Consider the following 22,115-nt stretch of genomic DNA (forward strand, 5'->3'; position numbering starts at 1 on the left):
AAAAAGTGGAGTTACCGATGTCTCACGTGCTGTTTATCACACCACAAAGACGACAGGAATGTAAAAATTATAATGTATGTACATATAACTCTATGGTTAGATAAACAGACAGGACTCTGTAATGCGTGCGGGGGACAGGGCTGCCGCCCCAGTGCACGTGCCCGCCTGACGCCACAACCGGCGCTCCCAATGAGTTTGCTCAGCTCTGCAGAGCTGACATGGGAAAGGTAAGTGCCTTTCTAGCACGTCTTTCTGGAGAGGGAAGAGAGAAAACCGGGAAGGAACACAGCGGGAAGCAACAACGGAGAGACGTGCACAGAAACCCTGTGACAACACACCTGTGCTGCCTGTGCCAGATCAGGTAACAGATTTGTTTCCACAAGAGCAGTCGTTGTGCCGCAGATCTGTACTGTCACCGGTGCAGTTAACGAGGAACATAACTGTGGTCCTTGAAAGCATATGCAAAAAAAAAAGCCGCACCCCAGCTGTGGGGCTGGGGGTCTCCTCCCGGGAGCACCGCTGGGAGAACCCCAACAAACCATCGTAGGCAGAGGCAGGGTTAAATCATGCTTTAATCACACTCTGGAGTGACAACACACTGAGGGACAGAGCAGGGCTGGGTCTGCCACCCTGGGGCAGCAGGGCCAGTGCCCAAGACCCCACAGGGAGCACCAGGGCAGGCTCCTCTTCCCTCTCTCCAGCCTGTCCCAGGCGTGAAAGGCACCATCTCCTTTATCCCCAGCATCCGAGCAGGGCCAGCAGCGCAGCAGCGGGTGCCAGTGCAGCCCCTCCGGCATCGTGCTGGGGCACCCTGGGACTGGCTACCTTCAGCCTCCATCGGCATTCCCAGCCCACCCCTTCTCTGCCCTCCTCTCTGCTCCTTTCCTTCTGCCCCCAGCCCCGTGGGCCCAAAAGCCAAGGGCAGGTGGGAAAGGGCAGGAAGGGAGTGGAGGTGGGGGGACAATGAGAAGCCACAGCAGTGGTGGCTGGGCCGCAGGCTCAGATGGAGAGATGGGCGTCCCGCTCCTCTTCCTCCGGCAGCTGCTCGCTTGGCTGGATGTAGTTGTCCTCGATGAAGCCGTCGTCATCCTCAGCTTGCAGGTCAGCAGGACCAGGCATGTGGTGGCTCTCGCTGTCCCCCTGGCCTGAGGAGCCCCTGTCCCAGCCGCTGCCGTCCTCCATGGGGCTCCCTCCAATCGAGCTGGTTTCAGGCAGTGGACGGTGGCGGTAGCTGGCGAAGTTCTTGTGGAAGAGCTTGCACTTGGCAGCCAGCGCAATCAGGATGGAGATGCCGATTGCTGCCACCAGGAAGCCCACCAGGTATGGCCAGCTCCTTCCCCCTTTCCCAGAGGGCGGTGTGGTGGCTGTGGTGCAGGAAAGGCGTGTTAGGGCATGATGGGTCAGCCTGCGGCATACCCAGCGCTCCTCAGCAGCCAGCCCCATGCATGCCTGCGGCGTGCAGCCGGCACTGGATTGCTTTTGTTAGGAGCAATATAAATGCTCTTCACTGAGAGCTCTCTCATGAGCACTGTGGGGACAACTGCCAGATGGCTGTCTGGTGCCCGTCACCACGGAGTCTGCGTTCTCTGTGGCTCTGTGGCATCTGCTAACTTCTCTGTTGCAAAGCCAGCAAACACCTCCAAGTGGTGGCCATCCTCCCCACCAAGCCAGTGCTTGAGGCCACCCTCCCCACCCAGCCACTGCACCAGTGGTGACCAGGCAGCCTGAGCCCCTGGGACTGCAGCGCAGAGCAGGGGTCCCCACCTGTGGTCACCCCTGGGGTGATGGAAGGCGGGAGGGGGCTAGAGCTTACAGACGCCCCCATGGCTACACAACTTACTGTTGCTGTGGGTCACTGTGATCTGCTGCACCGTGCTGACTCCTCGAGGAAACCGCTGCTTCACCTGGCAGCCCAGGTCCAGGGAATCCAGAGCTGTGACCTCCTGGCCCTGCAGCCTCGGGGGTGATGCACAGGTCACCTGCAAAGCTGGGAGACACACGGGCTAAGGTAGGACAGGGGATCTTTGCCCATCCCCTCCCCAGTTTAGGGAAGGTGTTTCCTGCTTGCCTCCTGGGTTGATGGGACACATTGCAAGGTGCTCCTGCCTCTGCCCTCCAGCATCACTGGTCCTCAGGACATTGAAAAGCACAAGCAAAGAAAAAATTCCCTGACTAAGGAACCATGCAAGTGTGTGACCATGGTTAAGAGCCTCCTTTTAGCTGGATAATGCCAAATTCACTGATAGAAAACCCACTGTCGCAGGGCTGCTCTTGCCTGGGAGCTGCACTCAGAGGGTTGGAACCTGATCTGGCTCCACCGGAGGAGCTGCCACGGCTCAGCAGCTTTTGAAAATGTGGTCACTCCACGTAGGAGGTGGATTTAGGGGCTGAACTGTACATGCAGCCCCTTTCCCAGAAGAGTGGCTAAATTATCTTATCTGTTGCTCCTAGAAATCTTTGATACCACGTGTAACCACAAGTGAGGAACTGACACGTTTCACTTCTGTGTCCCTCAGCAGGGTGGGAGAGGTTTCTGGAGAGCCATCTGAGAGCCTGCCCAGGGGTCGGATCAAAAGGATTGAGCGGGACCCCCTGCACCCAGGGTTCCTCCTGCCCAACGCCTCTCCTTCCACCCGCCCCATGCACTCACCTTGCCTGCGCTGTAGCCACCGCTGCAGAGGGTGCGCGGTGCAGTTGCAGACCCAGGGGTTCCCTTCCAGTCGGACCTGCGGGACTGCCTCCAATAGCTGCAGGCTCAACGTGTCCACAGCAACCAGTGCATTGTGCTGCAGGTCCAGGTGGAAAAGAGCCTTCAGCGGCAGGAAGAAAGGGACCTCAAGCTCTTGCAGATTGTTATTTCTTAGGAGCAGTGTGTGCAAGTTTCCCAAGCCTTTGAAAGCGTCCGTGTCGAGGTAGGCGATGCTGCAGCTGCTGAGGTCCAGCAAACGCAGTGCCCTGAGGTTGGAGAAGACTGCGGGGCCCAGCGTCAGCAGGGCATTGCTAGAGATGTTGAGGGAGCGCAGGGAAGGGAAATGCAGCAAGAGAGTCCCGTGATGGGGCATGACCAAGGAGTTGAAGGAGAGATCCAAACCAGTGATGTTGCTTGGAAGGGAACTTGGAGCGCGCAGGAGGCTCTTCCCGCTGCAGTCGGCCCATCCCTGGGAAAAGAGCTGCGGTCTGAGATGGGTTCTCCGTGCTGGGGAGGATGTCTAGACTGAGACTCCCCAGAAATTCAAATGTCTTAATTAATTACCCTTGCAGACTTTAAAGAAGCAAAGACACAAATAGGTGTAAAAAACATGAGCTGCCAGGTTTGGTGTGGGTCAGGATAAATGGAGAAAGATGAGCAGGACAGCCCAGGACTGAGAGCAGCAAACTGAAGAAGGAGGAGCAGAGAGCCATGGGGGGACACCCAGACAGAGGGGGTGGGTGTGAAAGGACCAGGATGTCACCTTCCTGTCCCCCCTCTTCCAGAGCAGTTGCCATCTGGACTCAGCTCAAAAAACACCTTCTTCTTCCTCCCCCACATCCCCACCTCCAGGCCTGGGAGCTCTTGTCTGACACAAGGGCATCCTCCCAGCCGGGGCAGGGAAGCAGGCAAGACCCCTGCCCACTGCGAGGGCAGGCAGGCAGCCGCAGCTGGCCAGGCTGCGGAGTGGTGTACACCTGCAGCAGGCACCCGTGTCAGGAGCTGCTCCCCAGGGCCTGTGCAGGACGCTGTACCCATGCCTCCAGCCCTCCCATGTCTCTGAGGATACACTGCAAGTGACAGCAGCTTGGCGCAGGCTGGCGCTCTCTAGCCTAGTAAATAAAAGAGACCACGGACCACTCGCTGTCCCAAAAAGGCAGCAGTGCATGCTGGATGGATCGATCAGCCCAGGTGGATGGATATAGTCTTTTCTCCCTCCTAAAATTCAAACTGGTTTTGGGGAGCGTTCCTCAGCACGTGTTACTCCTGCCTGGGCTTTATGTGGGAGAGGGCCAGCTGCCCAAACTGAAGCTGCCAGAGGGCAGGTTGACAATTTAACAGCTTGACTGGGCAGTCATGGGCTCCTGTTCGATGCCGTGTTTGGGCCTCACAGGCAGAGATGCTGTACTGGAAGTTTGCTGCCGTTCGTAGTCCCGGGTTTCCAGGTCTGGCTGCTGTCCAGCTTGCCGCCCTTTTCGTGTCTTTGCCTCTTGACCACCTCTCCTTTCGTCCTCCTGTTCCCCTAAATTTCCTGCCATCCCTGCTCACTAGAGAAACAGCTGTGCCCTTATAAACCTGGGCTGGGAGGATGGGGTTAGAACGGGGCCAAGCTGTGGGGGCACGGCACAGCTCCTGTCCCAAGCTCAGGCAGGGCTGGGCTCGAGAATGCTGGGGAAAACACCACCAATATTTTGAGGGCGTATCTGAGAGCTCGGTGGGCAGCGCTGCGCTGCGCCATCCACCCGCGACAGCCGCTTTCCCTGCCTCCTCCCAGCTGCCGCGCGGCCCAGCCAAGCTGCTGGCTGCGACGCCGGGCCGGGCGGGATGGGTTGGTTGTATTTCCTGCTCCTCACCAGGCGCTCAGGGATCCTGACCCCACGGTTGGCCTGACCTGGCTCAGTCACTGCGTCGCTGCGCATGGGAAAAGGGAGCGGCTGGGCGACCCTCGGGGATGTGCCTTGCTGCTGCTCGCCATGCGGCACCCCTCATGGACAGCCATGTTATGGCCGCAGCCAAGAGACCCCCCCCCCAGAGTCAGAAATGCCATGGCTCCTAGTGCTTCAAGCCATGCGGAGCAGGAGCTGCCTGCCGGCACCCGCTGCCCTCCAGGCACACAGTGCCGACACCCCATCTGTGCTGGCAGGACCAGGAGCGGGGTGGGCCCTGCCTGCCCCTGCCGCTGCCCATGCCAGAGCCCCCTCAGCCCCCCTACCTGGTGGTCCAGGCTGCAGGGGTGTCCCATCACCACCGACCAGGCGCAGAGGAGGCTGCAGACCCCTAGCAGGCAGGCAGGAGCCATTTGGCTCCAGGAAACTGCTGGGCAGAAAAACAACTCTCAGGGAAAGCTGGGAATCCGGCAGAGCCGGCCGTGCTAGGCGAGGTGTGGCCGCCGCCACAAGACCTGGGGCCTCCACTGAGCCCCCACGCCCCGGCCGCACGGCCCCGCAGACCACCAGCACCTGGGACCCAGCCCGGCTGCTGCCACAGCCCCACTCCCTCCCACTGGCCGCGCACGGGTGAAAGGTGGTAGCACCAGTTACACATTAACAGCCGCGCCTCGCCAACTCCTACCCGCCGCCTCCTGCAACGGGTGACGGGGGGACTGCCAGCATCTTGCCTGGTGGGTGGTGGGGTGCTGTGGGGACCACCTCAGTGGGAACGGAGCACCGGGAGGTGCTGGGGGGCCAGAAGAGAAGGGGGTCATTTCTGTGGCACCCTCCCCTATACGGCCGTGCTCAAAGAGAGCCCAGCCCCGGTGTGGTGCCAGCCACTGTGCCCCAGCTCCATGCACCCAGGGCAAGGGGCACGCAGAAGCCTCTGCTGAGGAAACTGCATCTGAGGCAGCAGGAAAGTGTCCTGTAAGAAAATAAAAATCTCAGTGGGATGCAGGTGGGAAGGTGTATAAAATGTGCAGTAAAGAGGCATCCTGGGCCCAGCAGGGGCTAAGGAGTGTTAGCTTTCCGGCATCGGGGAGTCACTAATAAAAAGTTGACTTCCCTGAGCAGCCCCCAGGGCTCCTCTGAAGGTCCCAGAGGATGGGGGTGCCCCAACACCTCCAGCACCCCCTGCTCAGACCCACCACTCCTCAGTTGTGCTCCCTGCCAGCCACGCTGTGGAGTCAGTGAAAATCTGGGAAATTATGACAAGGCAGCATCTTTCAGGTGTTTGCTGGAACACGGGTGGGACATGCTCCCATGCCCATGGGTGCTGGGACGGGTGAGCAGGTGAGGGCTGCCGGAGCCGCAGCCTGGGCAGGGGAGGTGCTGGCAGCGCCCGCTCCCGGCTTTGCCTCTGCAGCAGGAGGGGGCCCTGAGCTCTCTTCCCGGCTCCCTGCTCTCTGCTTCCCGCTCCCCATTCCTGCTCCTACTCAGCAGCAGGAAGGCGCCTGCCAACAAGAGCACTGCGGCTCTGCAGTTTCCACCACGACGCCGGCTGGGACAGGGCGGCCCCACTTCCCCCAGCTGCCAAGGGGCTCTGCGCGTCCCACCCTATCCTCAGGGACAGGGCTTCCCAGCAGCCTGTCCTTCATCCTGCAAGCCTGTGGTGGATGCCAACGCAGCCAAGCAGCTGCCTGCTCCCCAGCTGCCCTGCCGATGCAACCGGGCTGGGGATGCTCAACCACCCCGCTCCCCGGCTGCTCTTATGCCTGGCAGCAGCAGCAGCCCTTAACCTGGCCCTTGCAGGGCCTCCCCAGGACCCACTGTGCGCGTAAAAGAAAACAAATAGCCAGAAAAGCAGGGCTAGAAAATGTTGCTGCTGCGGCCCGGCCCATCGGTGGATTCGCAGGGCGTTTGTGTTTCCTATCAGGAAGCGTATCGGTGCGTTATGGTTTCTGGCATGTGGTGCCGTGCATTAGAATGTGCGAATGATAACAAAAAGGGGTATTTTTGTCACTCTTTTTTTTTTAGACTGTTGTGATTCAGCAAAATAGTTGAGATCTGTGAATTCAGCAGAAATTCAGGTGCTTTCAGTGTGCTGTGGGTCGGGCAGCTGGAGCTTTCCGTACTACAGGAGAACAAGTGCGGCGAGCTCCTTTGGCTGGGCTCAGCTGCACCCAGCTCCCCAGTTCCTCCTCTGGAGATACATAAACTTAAACTGGAGCTGTGGGGTCCTGGTTGGGTCTCTCCACAAAACGTCCCAGAGAGATCTGCAGAGATAGACACCTCTTATCCAGGTGTTCCTGGAAAAAATGCAAGGGGACAAATCAGCTTGCATCAGATCCCTTGATGAATCCCTGAGATCTCCTGAGCATCACTTGGCGTGGAGAGCTGACTCCAAATGGCTCCCATTCCCCAAAACAGCAAAGCAGCGCACTGGTTCCCCTTGGGCAGTAAGAAGAGCCGTGCTGTGCTAGCTGGGGGAGCACGCTGCAGGGCCTGCAGTTGCAAAGCCTTCCCATAAAGCGTGTTTGCTCTGTGTAAATCATGCTGTCCTCAAGCGGATCCTCGCGTCGGAGGGCATTTCAGAGAGAGCATCACAGCTCGTGGCTGTGTGTGCTGCCAGGGGAGTGCAGAACCAGCTGCTTCCCCAGGCACAGCACAAGTAAACACGCGGTGGCATGATGGCAATTATGGTTCTCAGCGTGCCTGGCCTCTACAGGCAGGGAACTAGGGGAAAAAGCAATTTATTTATCTATTTGTGTATCTATCTCCTTTCTCCAGCTGTACTGAGTGCACAGATGAGTCCCTGACCCAACCCGCTTGCAAAGGAGCTTGGGGTTGGCCAGGCAAATGGGGATGTGGGGCTCCCCAGGAGGGCACCCACAGCAGGAGGGACCAGCATCGGCTGCCCAGCCCCTCGCCTATGCACAGCCCGTGGCAGAGCACCGTGCTTAGGCTTCCAGGCAAATGGGGGCAGCTGCATCTGGAATCCATATTTTTGGGTACCTCTCCATCCCTCCTGTTGTGGGGTGGCTGAGTGGCTGCGCTGGGGGACCCCCTGCCCGCTGCCAGCCCTCCCTTAGCGCGCCATGGGTACCGCGCGGCCCCAGAGCACGCTGTAAATAGTCGGAAGTGATGAATCGATTTCCCCTTCCTTTCCATGTGTGCTTTAGATTTCTGACCGGATACGGCATGGGCTCGGGACACACCAAAACATGAGGCTCGTTCTCTGGCAGCCCTGGCTTTCACATGGGAACAGCTCGGTTTGTGAAGCAGTGTGAGGTTTGGCGGGTGAAGTTTTTGGTGATTTCCTAGGGAATGACTTTTGTTTGCCAGGCAAAGAGCCCGGAGCCCACCCGAGCCCAGGGCAGCCTTGCAGGAGGGCTGGGTGTGGGACCTCTGGGACTGGGGGCGCAGGGGGGCTGTGCTGTGCCGTAGCTGTGCCAAAGCCTGTGCCAATGCTGTGCATGGGAACGTGCTCAGGGAAAGCCAGGCTTTCTGCTGCTTTCTGCTTCGTCCCAGACAAGTTCATCGCAACATGGAGGGTCTCCTCTCCTCCCATGTAGGCTGGCTGGCTTTTTGTCACCCTGCCTGTGCTCCTGCTCAGCCCCTTTCAACTGGGACGGTGGCCTTGCGACAGGCTGCTGCAGGTGTGAGCCAGGCCCTGGCACAACACGGAGCCCAGGTGGGGCTGCGCCTCAGTGCCTCGGCTCGTGGCGGCGGGAGGCCAAGGTGTCACGAGGTGTGTACAGCCTCAGCGTTGCCACATGCCGTTTGCTGGAGGAGAGCCTGTGTGAGGCAGCTCCCACCGGCTCCTGGAGTCAGAGCCGTCTCCGAACAATGGGTGGAGAGCAGGAAACGCCGCATGGGAAACAGGATTTGGCTCCGCCGCCGCCGCCAGCCGCGGCCCCTTGGCCCCTTTCCTTTCCCTGCTCCAGAGAGCCCTTCCCACAGCCATCGGCCACGGGGCTGTGCCGAGGGGACAGGGATGCTGCCGCCTGGGCAGGCTGGGGCATGAGACCCTCTCCGCAGCGGCCAAGGAGGGAGGTCGGGACACCTCCTGGTTGGGCTAGGGGCTCAGCATGGTTTGGGGAGTCCTGAGCACACAGCCCTAGCCCTGGAGGGGTGGGCGCCTGCTCCCCAGGAGAGCTGCCACCAGGCAGGGGACCTCAGTGACCTCTTCGCCACCAAGTCCCGCTTCTGAACAACTGGGTGGCCACCAAGCAAACGGGGACAGGAGCATCTTCCTTGTGCCCAGGCTATGAGCCAGAGGAGGTGGTCCTGGCTGCTCCAGATGCCAAGCAGCAGGGCAGAGGTGAAATGGGGGGTGCGGGCAGGGAGCAGGGGTCCTGAGCTGTCGCTTACATGGAGCTCCTAGGCAGCTGTGGCCTCCAGCTCTGACTCTCGTGGCTGGAACATGCTGGAGATTTTCTGACCTCTGCCAGATTCGGGACCCGCTCCAAGGACATGGGACTCCAGGTCTATCTTCTGCTTCTCCTCCCCCGGCTGGCAGGTAAATCACCCCTTTCCCTCTGCCCTAAGGAGCAGCCCCTGCCCCAGGGAGGCTTGGTGGGACAAGGCAGCTGTGGGAGCTCAGTGGCGCCATCAGAGCAGGGTTTGGAGGGAGAAAACATCCCTTTGTGATCGGCCATTTGGAGACCTCAGAGGCCAGCAGTGCCCTCCCTGGCATGGGGCTGGGGCGCGAGCAGCTGCAGGAGGAGAGGGGCCTCGAGACCCCCGTCCTGCTGCACGTTTGGCTCATGGAAAGGGGCCAAGCCCATGGGGATCTCCAAAAGGAGTGTGGAAATGCCCACCATGCCATCCTGATGGGTCTGCACCCGACATGGCTGTGCCCTGGTGCAGCTCCTGGGCTGGGGTGGGAGTCCTGGAAAACGTCCTGGAAAGGGGGTGACATCTGGGAGGGGGTCTGGCCCTGAGGCAGCACTAAGACAGCGGTGGCCCTGTCCGACCATGACAGACCCTCATCTCTCCCACCCCAGGGGCTATTCTGGACATCACCCTGATTGCCAATGTGCAGAGCCTGTCCCACTCCGACTTCTTCCTTTCCTGTGTCATGGGGGAGCGCGATGTGAGCTACCTGCAGATCGAGCGGGAGAACAAGATCGTGATGACGCACCCCAAGACAGGCTTCCAAAACTACCGCAACCGCAGCAACCACGTCCAGGCCAGGGGCTTCTCCATGGCCGACCTGGTGGGGATCCTCTACTGCCTGGGGCGCACCCCGACCGAGCAGGCCCAGGTGGTCTACGTGCACAACAGCCACAATGGTGAGCAACTGGGGAGGGCAGCAGGCAGCCCCTCGCCTGCCAGACGGGTCCGCGTGGGAGCTACCTACCCTGTACTTTGCAATCCTGGCACCAGCTGGTGTGGCAAGGGGACAGTTGTGACCCATGGGCTACGTTTGGGGTCTGCTCGCTCCCATGGGGTGGACAGGGGAGGGATGTTCAGCTGGAGGAGTGTGGCCAAGCCCCATAGAGGGTTGCAGGGACAGACAGCAGTGCAGGCAGCTGGCTGGGCTGGGAATGGTGCCCGGCAGCAGGGCAAGGTCCAAGAGGAAGCCGAGTGCCCTTGGAGGAGGTGGTGGGTCTGGAAATCATTAACCAGGGCAGGGGGCAGCCCGTGGGAGCTGTGCCAGCCTCGTGCCCCAGCCACGGGCTCCCGGGAAGGAGGTAGAGCTGAGGAGCGTCTCCAGCAGCCTCCCTGGGCACTTGGTGAGCACCATGCTGCAGCAGCACATCACCGCTCCGGCGGTGGGTTCTCCATGAGAGGCACTGCTGGGGCACACCACAGCCAAGAGCGGTCCTGGGCTCTTGTCTTCTGCTCCCATTTTGGGCCATATAAGCCAAAAGGCCCCCCCCAGGCTGGCCCGCAGTGGGGATACTGCTCAGGGCAGTGCTCTCCCACACTGCCCACCTGACCTCCGCTCCCCCCGGTGCTTGAGAACTGCAAAACTATTAGGACTGAAATTTTCTGTGATAGTTGTTTGCCTCAGGATGCTGTCTGGCTTTTATTTATAACATTCTGGCTAAAACAGTCGACCTTTTGCTAAGCATGAGACAAGGGGGATGCAAGTTCCCCTGCCTAAAGGCAGCTTTAGCATACTGTTTTGAGCAGCTCTGGTATCTCCAAGCTGGGGAACAGAGGCTGCCGGTAGGGTCTGAGCATTTCCCAAGGAGCAGGGACCAGCCTGCGTCCTCAGACCCAAAAATGGCAGCAGTGCTATTGGAATCAGAGCCGGGCAGTCTGGGCAAGCAGAACGGCACAGAGGCGCTGAGGGAGGAAGGCAGAGGCAATGGGAGATGGCACGGGGGACACGGCCAGCAGTGGGGGGTTGAGGAGTGAGGCAGGGGGCTCTGCACCCCCAGATGCCCCCCTGTATAAGTCCCAGGGGAGGTGGCAGCTCTGAGGTTCTGTTGGGACAATGAGGCATCCCATGGTGGGGGGTCCCAGGTAGCCCCCCTGCTCCTGGGTCGCTGTCGCCGGGCCAAAACACTGCTGTGGAGGAGCTGGTCAGTATCCAGGCCCAAGCTCCTGGGGGAGTGAAAAGTGCCAAAAAAGTGGCTTTTTTCCAAGTGCCAAACAAGCTGCTGTTGCTCAGTTTAGTTTATAGAAGGAGAAGAAAAAAAAAAAATAATTGGAAGCTGGGTTAAGGGAAAAAGTAACCAAAATATTACAATTTTTTCAGGGGGAGGGAGGGCTGTGTACAGAACCCGCTGGGAAGGTCAGCGCGTATGGTCTCTCCTGTTCAGCCAAAGAACGCACCAAAGCCGGCCAGGGTGATGAAGCAGTGGATTGGGAGTGCTGCTAGAGGAAAGCTGGCGTCTCCCAAAAGGTCATGCATGAAGAGGAACACAGGAAGGATGATAAACTTTGGAAAATTTGCTGTAAAAACACAGTAAAACAGACTAAAAAGGTCATAAGGAGCAGTTTTGGAAGGGTTTAAACTTGGCAATGACCTATTTTTTAAAATGGCCCCAGAGAGGCCATCACAGAAAAAACAAAATTCTTTTATTTTTGCATCCATGCGCGCTATCGAGAAGCTGGGGTAACTTCTAATGGGATCTGCCTAAAACCAGCGCTGATAGCAGGAAACAGGCAATAAACAGCTAAAGGCAGCGGCGCAACGTGGCCAGGCTGGGCTTGCCATGAGCAGGGCTGTGCTGCTGCCTGTGGGGGGTGAGCGGAGAGCCAGGGGACACCAGCCTTTCCTAAAAGATTTCTAGTTCAGGAGTTACAGGTCTGTAAACCCAAACTGGAACCAGGCAAGTTAGTAGAAACTGTTATGCAGAGCAGAATTTGTGGTGATGTGGTACCTGAGGAAGAGGCAGCATGAGTTTGCAGTGGGAGGGTCTCCGGGCAGCAGCGTTGAGGGTGCTGTGGATCAGCCAGTTGACACTGTCTGCTTGGATTCCTGGAGAAAATTGGGAAAATTCCCTTTCGGAGGGTCTGTGGGAGCAACTCTTCACCAGGGGGATAAATTTATCCATGCAAAGATAAATAACTGACTAGAAGAAAGGGAGCAAGAATATGAGTTTGTGGTTGTTATCACGTGGGGAAGCCCCCGGCGGTGTGGCACAGGGTCTCTGCGGGGACCTGCACCACCAGTTGTGGTTTCAAACAGCTGAACAAGCAGCAGTGCCGGCTGCTGCCCCTGAGCTGCCTGGAGAGCCAGGGGAGATGGACGAGCTCTGCGAGGGGCTGCAGACACTGCGGGGTGGTGATGGAGTGATGGGTGAAATTCGGTGCAGGTCAATGCAAAGCACTGCGTTTGGGGATCCCCAGGGGACAGGTTGGGCTCTCACTCCAGCGAGTGAGACAGGGGCCGCATCTGTGTGCACTTTACAAGGGACTGCAAAGTCTGCGGTAGAAAGATCCCAACTAGAGAGACAGGTGGGAGGCGATTCTGGGGAATTACCGGGACGCGTGACCTGCGGTGCTCTTCCCTGGGCGTCTGTAGCGTGTGCTGCTTCCTCCTGGCCGCCCCTGGCCTCACCAGGGCAGGACTCGGGGCTGGATGTGCCTTAGCTCCAACCTGGCGTGGCTGCTCTTAGCGTGTGCCAGGCGGCGTGCTGGCAGGCTCCCTGAGTCAGTGCCCGCCTGTGCCCTCTTTTGTGTCTGTCCTGGCACGCCCAGGGCTTGGTTTCCCAGGCCTTAACGTATTTATAGCCCCTTTTGCTCTCAAAGCTGGGCCCTTGGCTGACTCACATTAACACTCTGAGAGTTCATTGCTGCTGCACGCCCCAGCATCTGGGAAATCAGGAAAACAACCACGACAAGGCCACTGGTCCCGTGGGCTGGCGTGCAGCCCTCCGCACGCCTGCTTCCTCTCACCGCCCCTCGCCTGCCCCTGCTGTCGCTGCCTGCAGCTGCTCTGCGCCTCCCGAGCCATCAGCAAGTGGGGTGGATTTGTCATAGTTGTCATCTCCCAGGCTGCCGCCACCAGCATCCCGCGCTGGGCTGGGGCTGGCAGGCTGGCCAGAGGGCAGGGTGCCCAATCCCACGCCTCGGTGTCTGCCAACGGGGGCTGGAGGGGCCAGGAAGGGAGCGCCTGTCCCTGCAGAGGCTCAGGGGGGTCCCAGCTCCCACATGGGATCATGACAGGTGCTGGGCTGCGCCAGGGCTGTGTTCTGGGGTGGCTAGTCTGGGGACGCCAGCGCTGCCCTTGGCTCTGAGTGCCTTGGAGGGTGGCTGCTGCTCAGCCTGCTCCTCGTCCTCCTCCTCTGCAGCCCACCTCTTCCCGGTGAAGGCCACACAGTCTGTGAATATTGCCGAGCCGGCCACCTTCTCTGCCAGGGTCCTCAAGAGGAAAGAAACAGACGTCATGTGGAAAAGAAATGGCAAGTGGCCCTGAGAGTGGGCACAGGGCTGGGGTTGGGATACTGGGGGTGCTGTGGGGCCCCTGGTCACCTTTTGCCCCCTTGCAGGCACCTACTACCAGACCACAGACCGGGGTGAGGTGCAGGGCGATCTCGTTACCCTGACACTCCCCAATGTCAGCGTGAGCGAAAACGGCGTCTACAGTGCCACCTTCATGGGGGACAGCCCTCTGTGGAGTGCCTTCTACCGCCTGATCGTGAGAGGTGAGCAGGGCCCTGGCTCCCCGGGATGCTGGGACAGGCAGCCCTAACCTGTCCACCAGCCTGGTGCCACCCTGAGCCCCCTCCGCTCTCTCCGCAGCCTGCCCCGCGAAGAAATGGGGACCATCCTGTGAGAAGGACTGTCCCGACTGCCTGAATGGCGGCGTCTGCCACGACCACGTTGGCGAATGCATCTGCCCCCCCGGGTTCATGGGCACCCGCTGTGAGCGAGGTAGGTGCCTGGCTGCCCAGCAGCGGGAGCTGTGCCCAGTGCTTGCATAGGGGCCCCGCTGCACCCTCTGCACCATGGCCAGAAACTCCATGTGCATCCTCAGTGCCTCCCTGCTCTCAGTGCCCCCTGTTTCTGGAGCAGGGCTGGACTATCCACCTTCTCAGCAGGAGAAGGTGGATAGTGCCTGCTAGGGGTGGTGATACGGGACTTGGGACACCCAAGCTGACACTGTGCCGTGCACAAGCACTGCATGGGTGAGGGCACACCACGCTTGTTTTTCCAGCCTGCAGGGAAGGCCAGTTTGGCCGCAACTGCCAGGAGACCTGTCAGAGAGCCCAGGGCTGCAGGGGGCTGAGCTTCTGCCTGCCGGACCCCTACGGCTGCTCCTGCGCCTCGGGCTGGAGTGGCTCCCGCTGCAGCCAAGGTACGGGGACCTGAGCGTCCATTGGCTCCCCATCCAGCCCGGGCTTCCTCCTGGGCTCTGCTCTCCAGCAGCAGCGGCACCCATGCAAACCTCTGCCAGCCCGAGGGTCGGCATGGGCTGAGCAGTGCTGCTGCCTTCAAGGTCCCACACCATGGCTGGGGGTAAAAGCAAGCTCTCCTCTTCCTGCAGCCTGTCCCCCGGGATACTATGGCCCCGACTGCGCCCTGGGATGTGCCTGCCGAAATGGGGGCAGCTGTAACCGCTTCAGTGGCTGTGTCTGCCAGGCGGGCTGGCACGGGCAGCACTGTGAGAAGTCAGGTGAGGCTGGCGTGGGGCTGCAGTGGGTTTCTGTCCCCTACCCTTGGGTGGGCTCTGGCTCCTTCCTCACCAGTGACTGGGGGGGGCATTGGCTACTGGCCTTGCAAGCTGGCTCGGCGGCCCCACTTGCCTGTGGAAATAGCCCCCAACCCTATGGAAACCAGGGCACTGCAAGGGGAGCATCTAGTCTGCCCCCTGGGATTAGCCATGCCAAGAGCATTGCTGAGCCCAGCACGTGGGATGGGGATCAGGGCTGGACCACAGCATCTGGCACCGGCCCCCTGGCACCAGGGTCTGGCTGCAGATGGGACTGCAGAAAGGTGCCAGCCTCTTTTGTGCCTGGGGAGGCACGGGGCCAGCCCTAATGCCAGCTTCTATGTGCCAGATCGGTTCCCTCAGATCATCCAACTGGCCTCGGAGCTGGAGTTCAACCTGGGCTCAGAGCCCATCGTCAGCTGCGTGGCTACCGGCAACCCACTGCCTGTCAGTGAAAGCGTGGAGCTACGCAAGGCTGACGGCACCATGCTCAAGGTGCTGCCCCCGTGCCCTTGCCCCACCACCATCCCCGTATTGCCAGCTCCCTCAGAAAGACCCATCTCCCCTCTGGTCTGCTGGGCAGTGCCAGGCTGGCACGGGGAGCTGGATGGCTGAGCCAGGAGGCTGACAGCACCTTCTGTGCCCGCAGCTCATCAAAGCCATCATCGAGCCGGGGCAGATCACCTGCGAGTTTCAGGTGCAGCGCCTGACAAAGGCGGACACAGGGCTCTGGGAGTGCCGAGTCTCCACAACTGGGGGCCAGGACAGCCGGAAAGTAAAGGTCAACATCCGAGGTGAGGAAAGGGTGGTGGCGTGAGTGGCACGAGCCGAGGTTGCTGGGGGATGCTGATTGCACAATGTGACAATTCCAAACCCCTCACACTGGACTGGGTGCTACCCATCATGTGCTGCAGAGCCAGCAGACAGGTTTGGGTGGTGATAAAAGAGTTCCCTGACAAAGCTGGAAGGAGCCACAAGGTGGTGGATGTACCCACGCTCTCATCCTCATTTCTCCCAGCCCCACTGGTGTCATTCCCTCCTTCTTTCCCAAGAGCCACCAGCACCCCTGAGCCCTCCTCAGCTGCTGGCCAAGCAGAGCCGCCAGCTCGTGGTGTCACCTGTGGACTGCTTCTCTGGTGATGGACCCATCACCTCTGTCAAACTGCTGTACAAGCCCAAGGACGACAACTCAGCGTGGTCATCTATTGTGGGTATGTATCTGCCGGGGGGGTGGGAGGCACAGGTAGAACCAGGGCTGAAAGGGACAAGTAGTCTGGGGGTCTGGGATGGGCAGAGGTCTCCATTCTGGGATCCCCATGGTGATGCCAAGGAGGATGCCAGTGGCAGAGCAGATTGTGGGTCATGGGCATGGCTTTCACATGTCCTCTTGGTCGACAGTCGACAACAGCGAGAACATCACCCTCATGAACCTCCGGCCAGTGACTGCCTACATTGTCAAGGTGCAGCTGAGCCGGCCAGGGGACGGTGGGGAGGGCAGCAAGGGGCCCGAGGCCATCATGGTGACTGACTGCCTTGGTGAGCCTCCATCTCCCTCACCCTGACCCTAACAATGACCCTACTCCTAACCCTGCACAGTGCAGGGTCTGCAAAGCCCCAGGGCTGATGTGCCATGAAGTTTTGCTGCCTTGTTGTTCACAGAGCCCACAGTCAAGCCTGTGATCGAAGGCTGGTCCATAGAGGAGAAAAACACACTTCACGTCAACTGGAAACTGCCAAGTAACCACGAGCCGGCACACGGGTTCATCGTCCACCTCTTCGACTCCGCAAAGCGGCTGGTCTGTGAGAAAAACATCACATCCATCTCTGTGCTCTCTGCCCGCATCAGGGACCTGGAGTTCAACAAGGAGTACGGGCTGGAGGTGCTGGTGTACCACTGCACCAGCCTGGGGCCCCCCTCCGACCTCTACAAGGTCATGATCAACAGCAAAGGTGGGTCCAGTGGAGCACAGGGAATTATTACAGGGAATTACAGTGATAAATCAGCCTTTACAACACCCTGTAGCAACAAGTTCCTTGATATAATTATACTTTACGTGAAAAAAAATTATTTCCTTTTGGTTCACTTTAACTCTGTTGCCTGGTAATTTTGCTGCATGGTCACTAGGGCTTGGGGAGACCTGCAGTCCCTCCTGTGTGTGCACACACACATGCACGCAGCTCCCCACGTGGGTGGGAGACCATGGGGAGGTGGACCATCAACCTGACCAACCTTTCTGGCAGCCAAGGGGGAAAGAGTCCGCAAGGCTTTGGTGAGGCTCAGTGCTGGCTGGTATGTGTTGGGAGGGCTGGTGGGCCTCAGGCTTTGAGGATGTGAGGTTTTCTCTGTTTGGTGCTTGTAAGAGCTTTGTGTGACTCAGTGATTTGGGATTGGGCATGTGGGCAGGCTGGAGATGGCTCAGAGAGGTGGTGGGAACACTGTATATGAGAGAGGGTTGAAGAAAGAAAATATCCCAAGGGCTAGACAGACATCTATCTTGACGGTCCCTGAGAGTAGGAGCATTTGGGGGTACAGTCCTACCTCACTGTTGTGCCTTGCGAGCAGCTTCACATCCTCCTGCACTTCCTCCAAGCAGGGGCTGGAGGCCCCTGAGGTCCCTCACACCGCTTTCGTTGCCATTGCCATCCACAGGGTCTGGTCCTCGCAGCAGCATTCAGCAGTGCCAGGAGCCCTGTCCTGGGACTGACGCTGTCCTCTCCTTCTCCCAGGGCCCTCCTCCCCGCGGTCACTCTCAGCAGAGTCTGTGTCCGACACTGCCGTCAGGCTCTCCTGGCAGGTCCCCGAATACCCCAACGGCGGCATCACCAAGTACATCGTGGAGCTGCAGCAGGTGGGGGGCACCAGCGAGCCCCAGTGGATCGACACTGACAGTGGCGCCGAGACCACCAAGATCGTTGGGGGCCTCAACACCAGCACCAGCTACCAGTTTCGCGTCCGTGCCAACTCCCACGTCCCGGGGGAATGGAGCCAGCCCGTGAAAGCCAAGACCTTGGGGGATGGTGAGAGGGGTGTCCCAGCAGGCAGGGGGCTCACGGCTCTGCTAGAGCTTGGGCTCAGCATCCGGGTCAGCAAAGAAGGACCAAAGTGCTCGTGGTAACCTCAGAGACTGGCTCTGAAGCAGCAGCCCAAGCCCAAAATGCTTGTGGGTGTCTTCAGAAATCCTAATACTCTTAGTCCTGATGAGGCAGGGGTGGCATGGTGACAGCGCGGCACCCACAGAGTGGCTCTGCCTTGGCCAGAGGGTGACACAGTGCACCAGGGGCTACAGAAGCAGGGCAGAGCCACCACGGGAGGAGCTGCTGGCTGGACCCAGAGCTGGCTGAAGGTCCAGCAACTGGCGAGTTTGGTGGCAGGGCCTGAGCAGTGACACCCTCACTCCTGTGCCACCGTGACACCAGGGGCTCAGGTTGTGGAGGGGTGGAGGGGTTCTAGGATGCTGGGAGAGGGCTGCCATCTTGGTGCTTGGCCACCTATGCGACCTGGGCAGGGCTCGGTCATGGACCATCCCTCTTTTTGGCAGGAGCGCTGAGCGTGCCACCCAGCCTCGGCAGCCAGAGCACGGAGCAGGGGGGAATAGACCAGCAGTTGCTCTTGGCCATCGTTGGCTCCGTGTCTGTCACCTGCCTCACCATCCTCTTTGCCCTCCTGGCGCTTTTCCTCATTAAGAAGAATTTTTTCCACCGGCGCCGCACCTTTACGTACCAATCTGGCTCGGTGAGTGCTGCCTGCCCCGCCAGGACCGTGTCCCCAGCTCCCCACGTCCCAGCCCGATCCAGGTCACGATCTCTAGCCTCCAGTCCGGATGCAGCCAGACCTCACTTCCACGTGGAGAGGGTGCGGAGCCCGCCCTTGCCCACGACACCTGCCCTGCCGGGACTGCCGCATGGGCAGAGGGGTGCCCGGTGCCTCTAACCTCACCCGCTCCTGTCTGCAGGGAGAAGAGACCATCCTGCAGTTCAACTCGGGGACCCTGACCCTGACACGCCGGCCCAAGCCGCAGCCCGAGCCCCTCAGCTACCCTATCCTGGAGTGGGAAGACATCAAGTTTGAGGACATGATCGGGGAGGGCAACTTTGGGCAGGTCATCAGGGCCATGATCAAAAAGGATGGCCTGAAAATGAACGCAGCCATCAAGATGCTGAAAGGTGAGCATGGGGGGAGGCAGCAGGGTAGGCTGGGATCCGCAGCTGCATCCTGGGCCATGCTTGGGGCTGAGGAGAGGCAGGAGGAATTGGCAGAGGAGCAGAGGATGGGCCCTTGTAGGACTGAGGTGTCCATCCCTCCTTTTCTTCCAGAGTTTGCTTCGGAGAACGACCATCGGGACTTTGCCGGGGAGCTGGAAGTACTGTGCAAACTGGGCCATCACCCCAACATCATCAACTTGCTGGGTGCCTGCGAGAACAAGGGTAAGGGCTGTCCCCCTCTCCCCAGCCCCATAGCCCCTGCCTGGCTGTGCATTCCTCTTTGCTGGGGAGAGCCCCATGAGCCAATTCTCCTGCCCCCCAGGCTACCTGTATATCGCCATTGAGTATGCTCCCTACGGAAACCTCCTTGACTTTCTCCGCAAAAGCCGAGTCTTAGAGACAGACCCGGCCTTTGCCAAGGAGCATGGCACTGCCTCCACCCTCACCTCCCAGCAGCTCCTCCAGTTTGCTTCAGATGTGGCCAAAGGGATGCAGTACCTGAGCGAGAAGCAGGTACTTCCCCAGCAAGCCCTTCAGAGCATCCTTCCCCCAGGGGCCTGGGGACTCCCCATCAAGGCACAAGACCCCTGGGGCCAGCAGGAGGGACAGCGTGACTCCTGCTGACTGCTGGCCCCTTTCAGTTCATTCACAGGGACCTGGCAGCCAGGAATATCCTGGTGGGAGAAAACCTGGCCTCCAAGATCGCTGACTTTGGCCTCTCCAGAGGGGAGGAGGTCTATGTGAAGAAGACGATGGTGAGGCAGCAGCAAAGCATCTCCATGGGGCCTGCACCAATACAGTTGGCGGGACCCCCATTGTCAGTGGGAATGAACCACCGTGCTGGGACCAGCTGGGTCACGGCTGCCCTCCATTTGTGGGGCATCCACCTCCCACTGACTGTCACTCTCTGTTTCCCCAGGGCCGCTTGCCGGTTCGCTGGATGGCCATCGAGTCCCTGAACTACAGCGTGTACACCACCAAGAGCGATGTGTAAGTCCTGCAGGCAGGGGCACTGGGGCTGGAGCATGGCCACAGCCACCTCCATCTCCCTCTGGGCATTTTGCTCTGGGTGCTGCAAGGGCAGCAGGTGATGCTGATGCATCTCCCTGGGGAGCTGCTGCCTCAGCCCAAGCCCTGGTTGCCGGCTCCACTCCGGGCTTCGCCCTGTGCCCATCAGCGGGGCATGGCTATGGGCTCCATCACAACCTTGCCTCCTGCCCTTTCAGGTGGTCGTTCGGCGTCCTGCTCTGGGAGATCGTCAGCTTGGGTAAGGCTCTTCTGTGTCCCCTGACTCCACTTGAGTCCCTGCAGCTCTGGTCCTCCTGCAGCCCCAGAGGGAACACCCTGGGGACCGTCCCCACCGCAGCCAGCTGTGTGTCTCTGGCTGCAGGGGGGACTCCATACTGCGGGATGACGTGTGCTGAGCTCTATGAGAAGCTGCCCCAGGGCTACCGCATGGAGAAGCCGCGCAACTGCGATGACGAGGTGTAAGTGGGCAGAGAGCCCCGGCTGATGGTGGCACCCATGTTCTCCTGACCCCACTGCCCTATGGGGCTCCCACCATCTTGCAGTAGCTCCTGCCTTGTTCCCCTCTGTGCTGTGGCTGAGGGATGAGCTGGGGTCCCACACCCCAAGCAACCTTCCTGGGCTTTACTTTCCCCCCTGCTTCCCACCATCTCCCACAAACAGCTTTTCTGCTCCCTCTCCCCCTGTGCACGCTGAGCCGCTCTCTGCCCCCAGGTACGAGCTGATGCGGCAGTGCTGGCGCGACCGCCCCTACGAGCGCCCACCCTTTGCCCAAATCTCCATGCAGCTCATCCGCATGCTGGAGGCCAGGAAGGTGAGTGGTGAGGGCTCAGCGGGAGTGATGCCCGCCCTGCAGGGGGGTTGTCCAAATGCTGGAGCATCCCTTGGGCTCGGGGGAAGACATCCAGCAGCAGAACTTGTGTGACCCCAGCTTGTATGGGGGTAACCCTAGCATCACTTTTTTGGGTGTGGGGAGCCCCATGGCCCCCTCTCAGGGCACAGCCTGTCAGCGGAGATGGGAGGTGGATGGGGACACTGTCACAACCAGCTCCTGACTGGCGTTCCCCCACAGGCCTACGTGAACATGGCTCTGTTCGAGAACTTCACCTACGCTGGGATTGATGCCACCGCCGAGGAGGCGTGAAGCTGCGCTGGCACCGTGCAGAGGGGCAATGCTGGCCCCAGCCTGCTGGGACAGTGCTGTGGGGATGAGGGGCTGCTCATCCCACTCTGAGGCCAGCGGCCAAATACCAGTGCCCCTTCCTGAGAGCGCCTTCCCCGCAGCAGGACTGTGCCATCCCCTCCCTGCCTGCCCTCCCAGTGATGGCAGTGATGCTGCCATCGACACGGCCCCGTGCTGCTGGGGGACAAAGCTAGGGTGGCCCCCAAGGGCAAGCAGTAGCAGGGTGTTTGCAGCAGAGTGGACAGGAGAGGGGCTCTCTCAGGAGCCAGGGTGCTGCCGCTTGAGCCCATGGACACAAATGCCCAAGCTTTGGGGTTACAGTGGCAGCAGCAAACCAGCGTGCTCAACCCAGCGGGCTGCTGCCTGCCCGCAGCTCTCAGCATGCTCTGGGCCTGGAGTGGTGCCAGCGGGCCTGTGAGCATCACTGCCAGCGTGGGTCCAGACGGGGCCACCCTGGCCGGTGCAAAGGGACAGTGTTGGCTGTACACAGCCTCCAGCTCTGCGGTAACCCTTTGGAGGTGCCAGCTCTGCCTTACGGACAATAAACATAGTGCAACAGGCAGCCGGGTCCAGAGGAGGGAAGATGGCAACCCAGCTCTGCCACACTGACGGCACCGGAGAACAGGATGCAGGGCCCCAATGGTCTGCTGCTGTGGTGGGCACTCCTTGGAATGCTGTCCCTGTTGGGGTCTTCTGATGATCTCCAGGGATGCCTCAGCACCCTCAGACAAGCCTCAGGTCTCGTCGTGCCATGGGAATGGGTTTTCTTAATATCCAACTGGGATCTTCCCCCACTGCAATGTAAGACTTTTTGTCCTGTCCCCCAGAGGTAGGGAGAACAGACTATGTCCTTCCTCTGCGCAGCCACTTCTCTTGCCCCTTCTGGGCAAGAGTCTTTTTTCCCCAGGTGTTTCAACCCTGTCAATACCATTTTGATTTCCCATTCTGGCCTCCAGTGCTCTTTGGTATCAACTGCAGCTGTTAGTAAGCAGCCTCTCTGCCTCATCACTGAGGTCCCCACTGAAC

General features: G+C 59.9%; 2 protein-coding genes across 3 annotated transcripts; one reads left to right on the top strand and one right to left on the bottom strand.

Moving 5' to 3' along the window:
- Positions 1-554: 554 nt before the first annotated feature.
- On the bottom strand, positions 555-5,116 carry C8H1orf210 (chromosome 8 C1orf210 homolog). Its single transcript, XM_086753722.1, has 4 exons — positions 4,902-5,116; positions 2,651-3,158; positions 1,841-1,987; positions 555-1,364 (listed from the first exon to the last, which is right to left on the bottom strand). Exons 1-4 carry the CDS (start codon positions 4,986-4,988, stop codon positions 1,000-1,002), a joined length of 1,107 nt encoding a protein of 368 aa, XP_086609848.1. The 5' UTR covers positions 4,989-5,116; the 3' UTR covers positions 555-999.
- Positions 5,117-8,958: 3,842 nt separating this feature from the next.
- Positions 8,959-22,032, top strand: TIE1 (tyrosine kinase with immunoglobulin like and EGF like domains 1). 2 transcript variants are annotated; one of them, XM_086753183.1, is made up of 23 exons: positions 8,959-9,082; positions 9,570-9,857; positions 13,317-13,427; positions 13,515-13,670; positions 13,768-13,899; positions 14,183-14,323; positions 14,513-14,641; positions 15,027-15,172; positions 15,327-15,471; positions 15,730-15,888; positions 16,076-16,213; positions 16,337-16,627; positions 17,405-17,695; positions 18,217-18,530; positions 18,631-18,841; positions 18,992-19,102; positions 19,203-19,393; positions 19,522-19,635; positions 19,800-19,870; positions 20,107-20,147; positions 20,271-20,367; positions 20,621-20,720; positions 20,979-22,032. In XM_086753183.1, exons 1-23 carry the CDS (start codon positions 9,037-9,039, stop codon positions 21,048-21,050), a joined length of 3,495 nt encoding a protein of 1,164 aa, XP_086609309.1. In that variant the 5' UTR covers positions 8,959-9,036; the 3' UTR covers positions 21,051-22,032. The 2 variants fall into 2 exon arrangements, with proteins under 2 accessions (XP_086609309.1, XP_086609310.1); XM_086753184.1 differs by having other exon boundaries at positions 18,217-18,410.
- Positions 22,033-22,115: the final 83 nt, after the last annotated feature.

The sequence above is a fragment of the Chlamydotis macqueenii genome, chromosome 8 (assembly GCF_036417535.1).
Source record: "Chlamydotis macqueenii isolate bChlMac1 chromosome 8, bChlMac1.mat, whole genome shotgun sequence".
Taxonomy (NCBI): Eukaryota; Metazoa; Chordata; class Aves; order Otidiformes; family Otididae; genus Chlamydotis; species Chlamydotis macqueenii.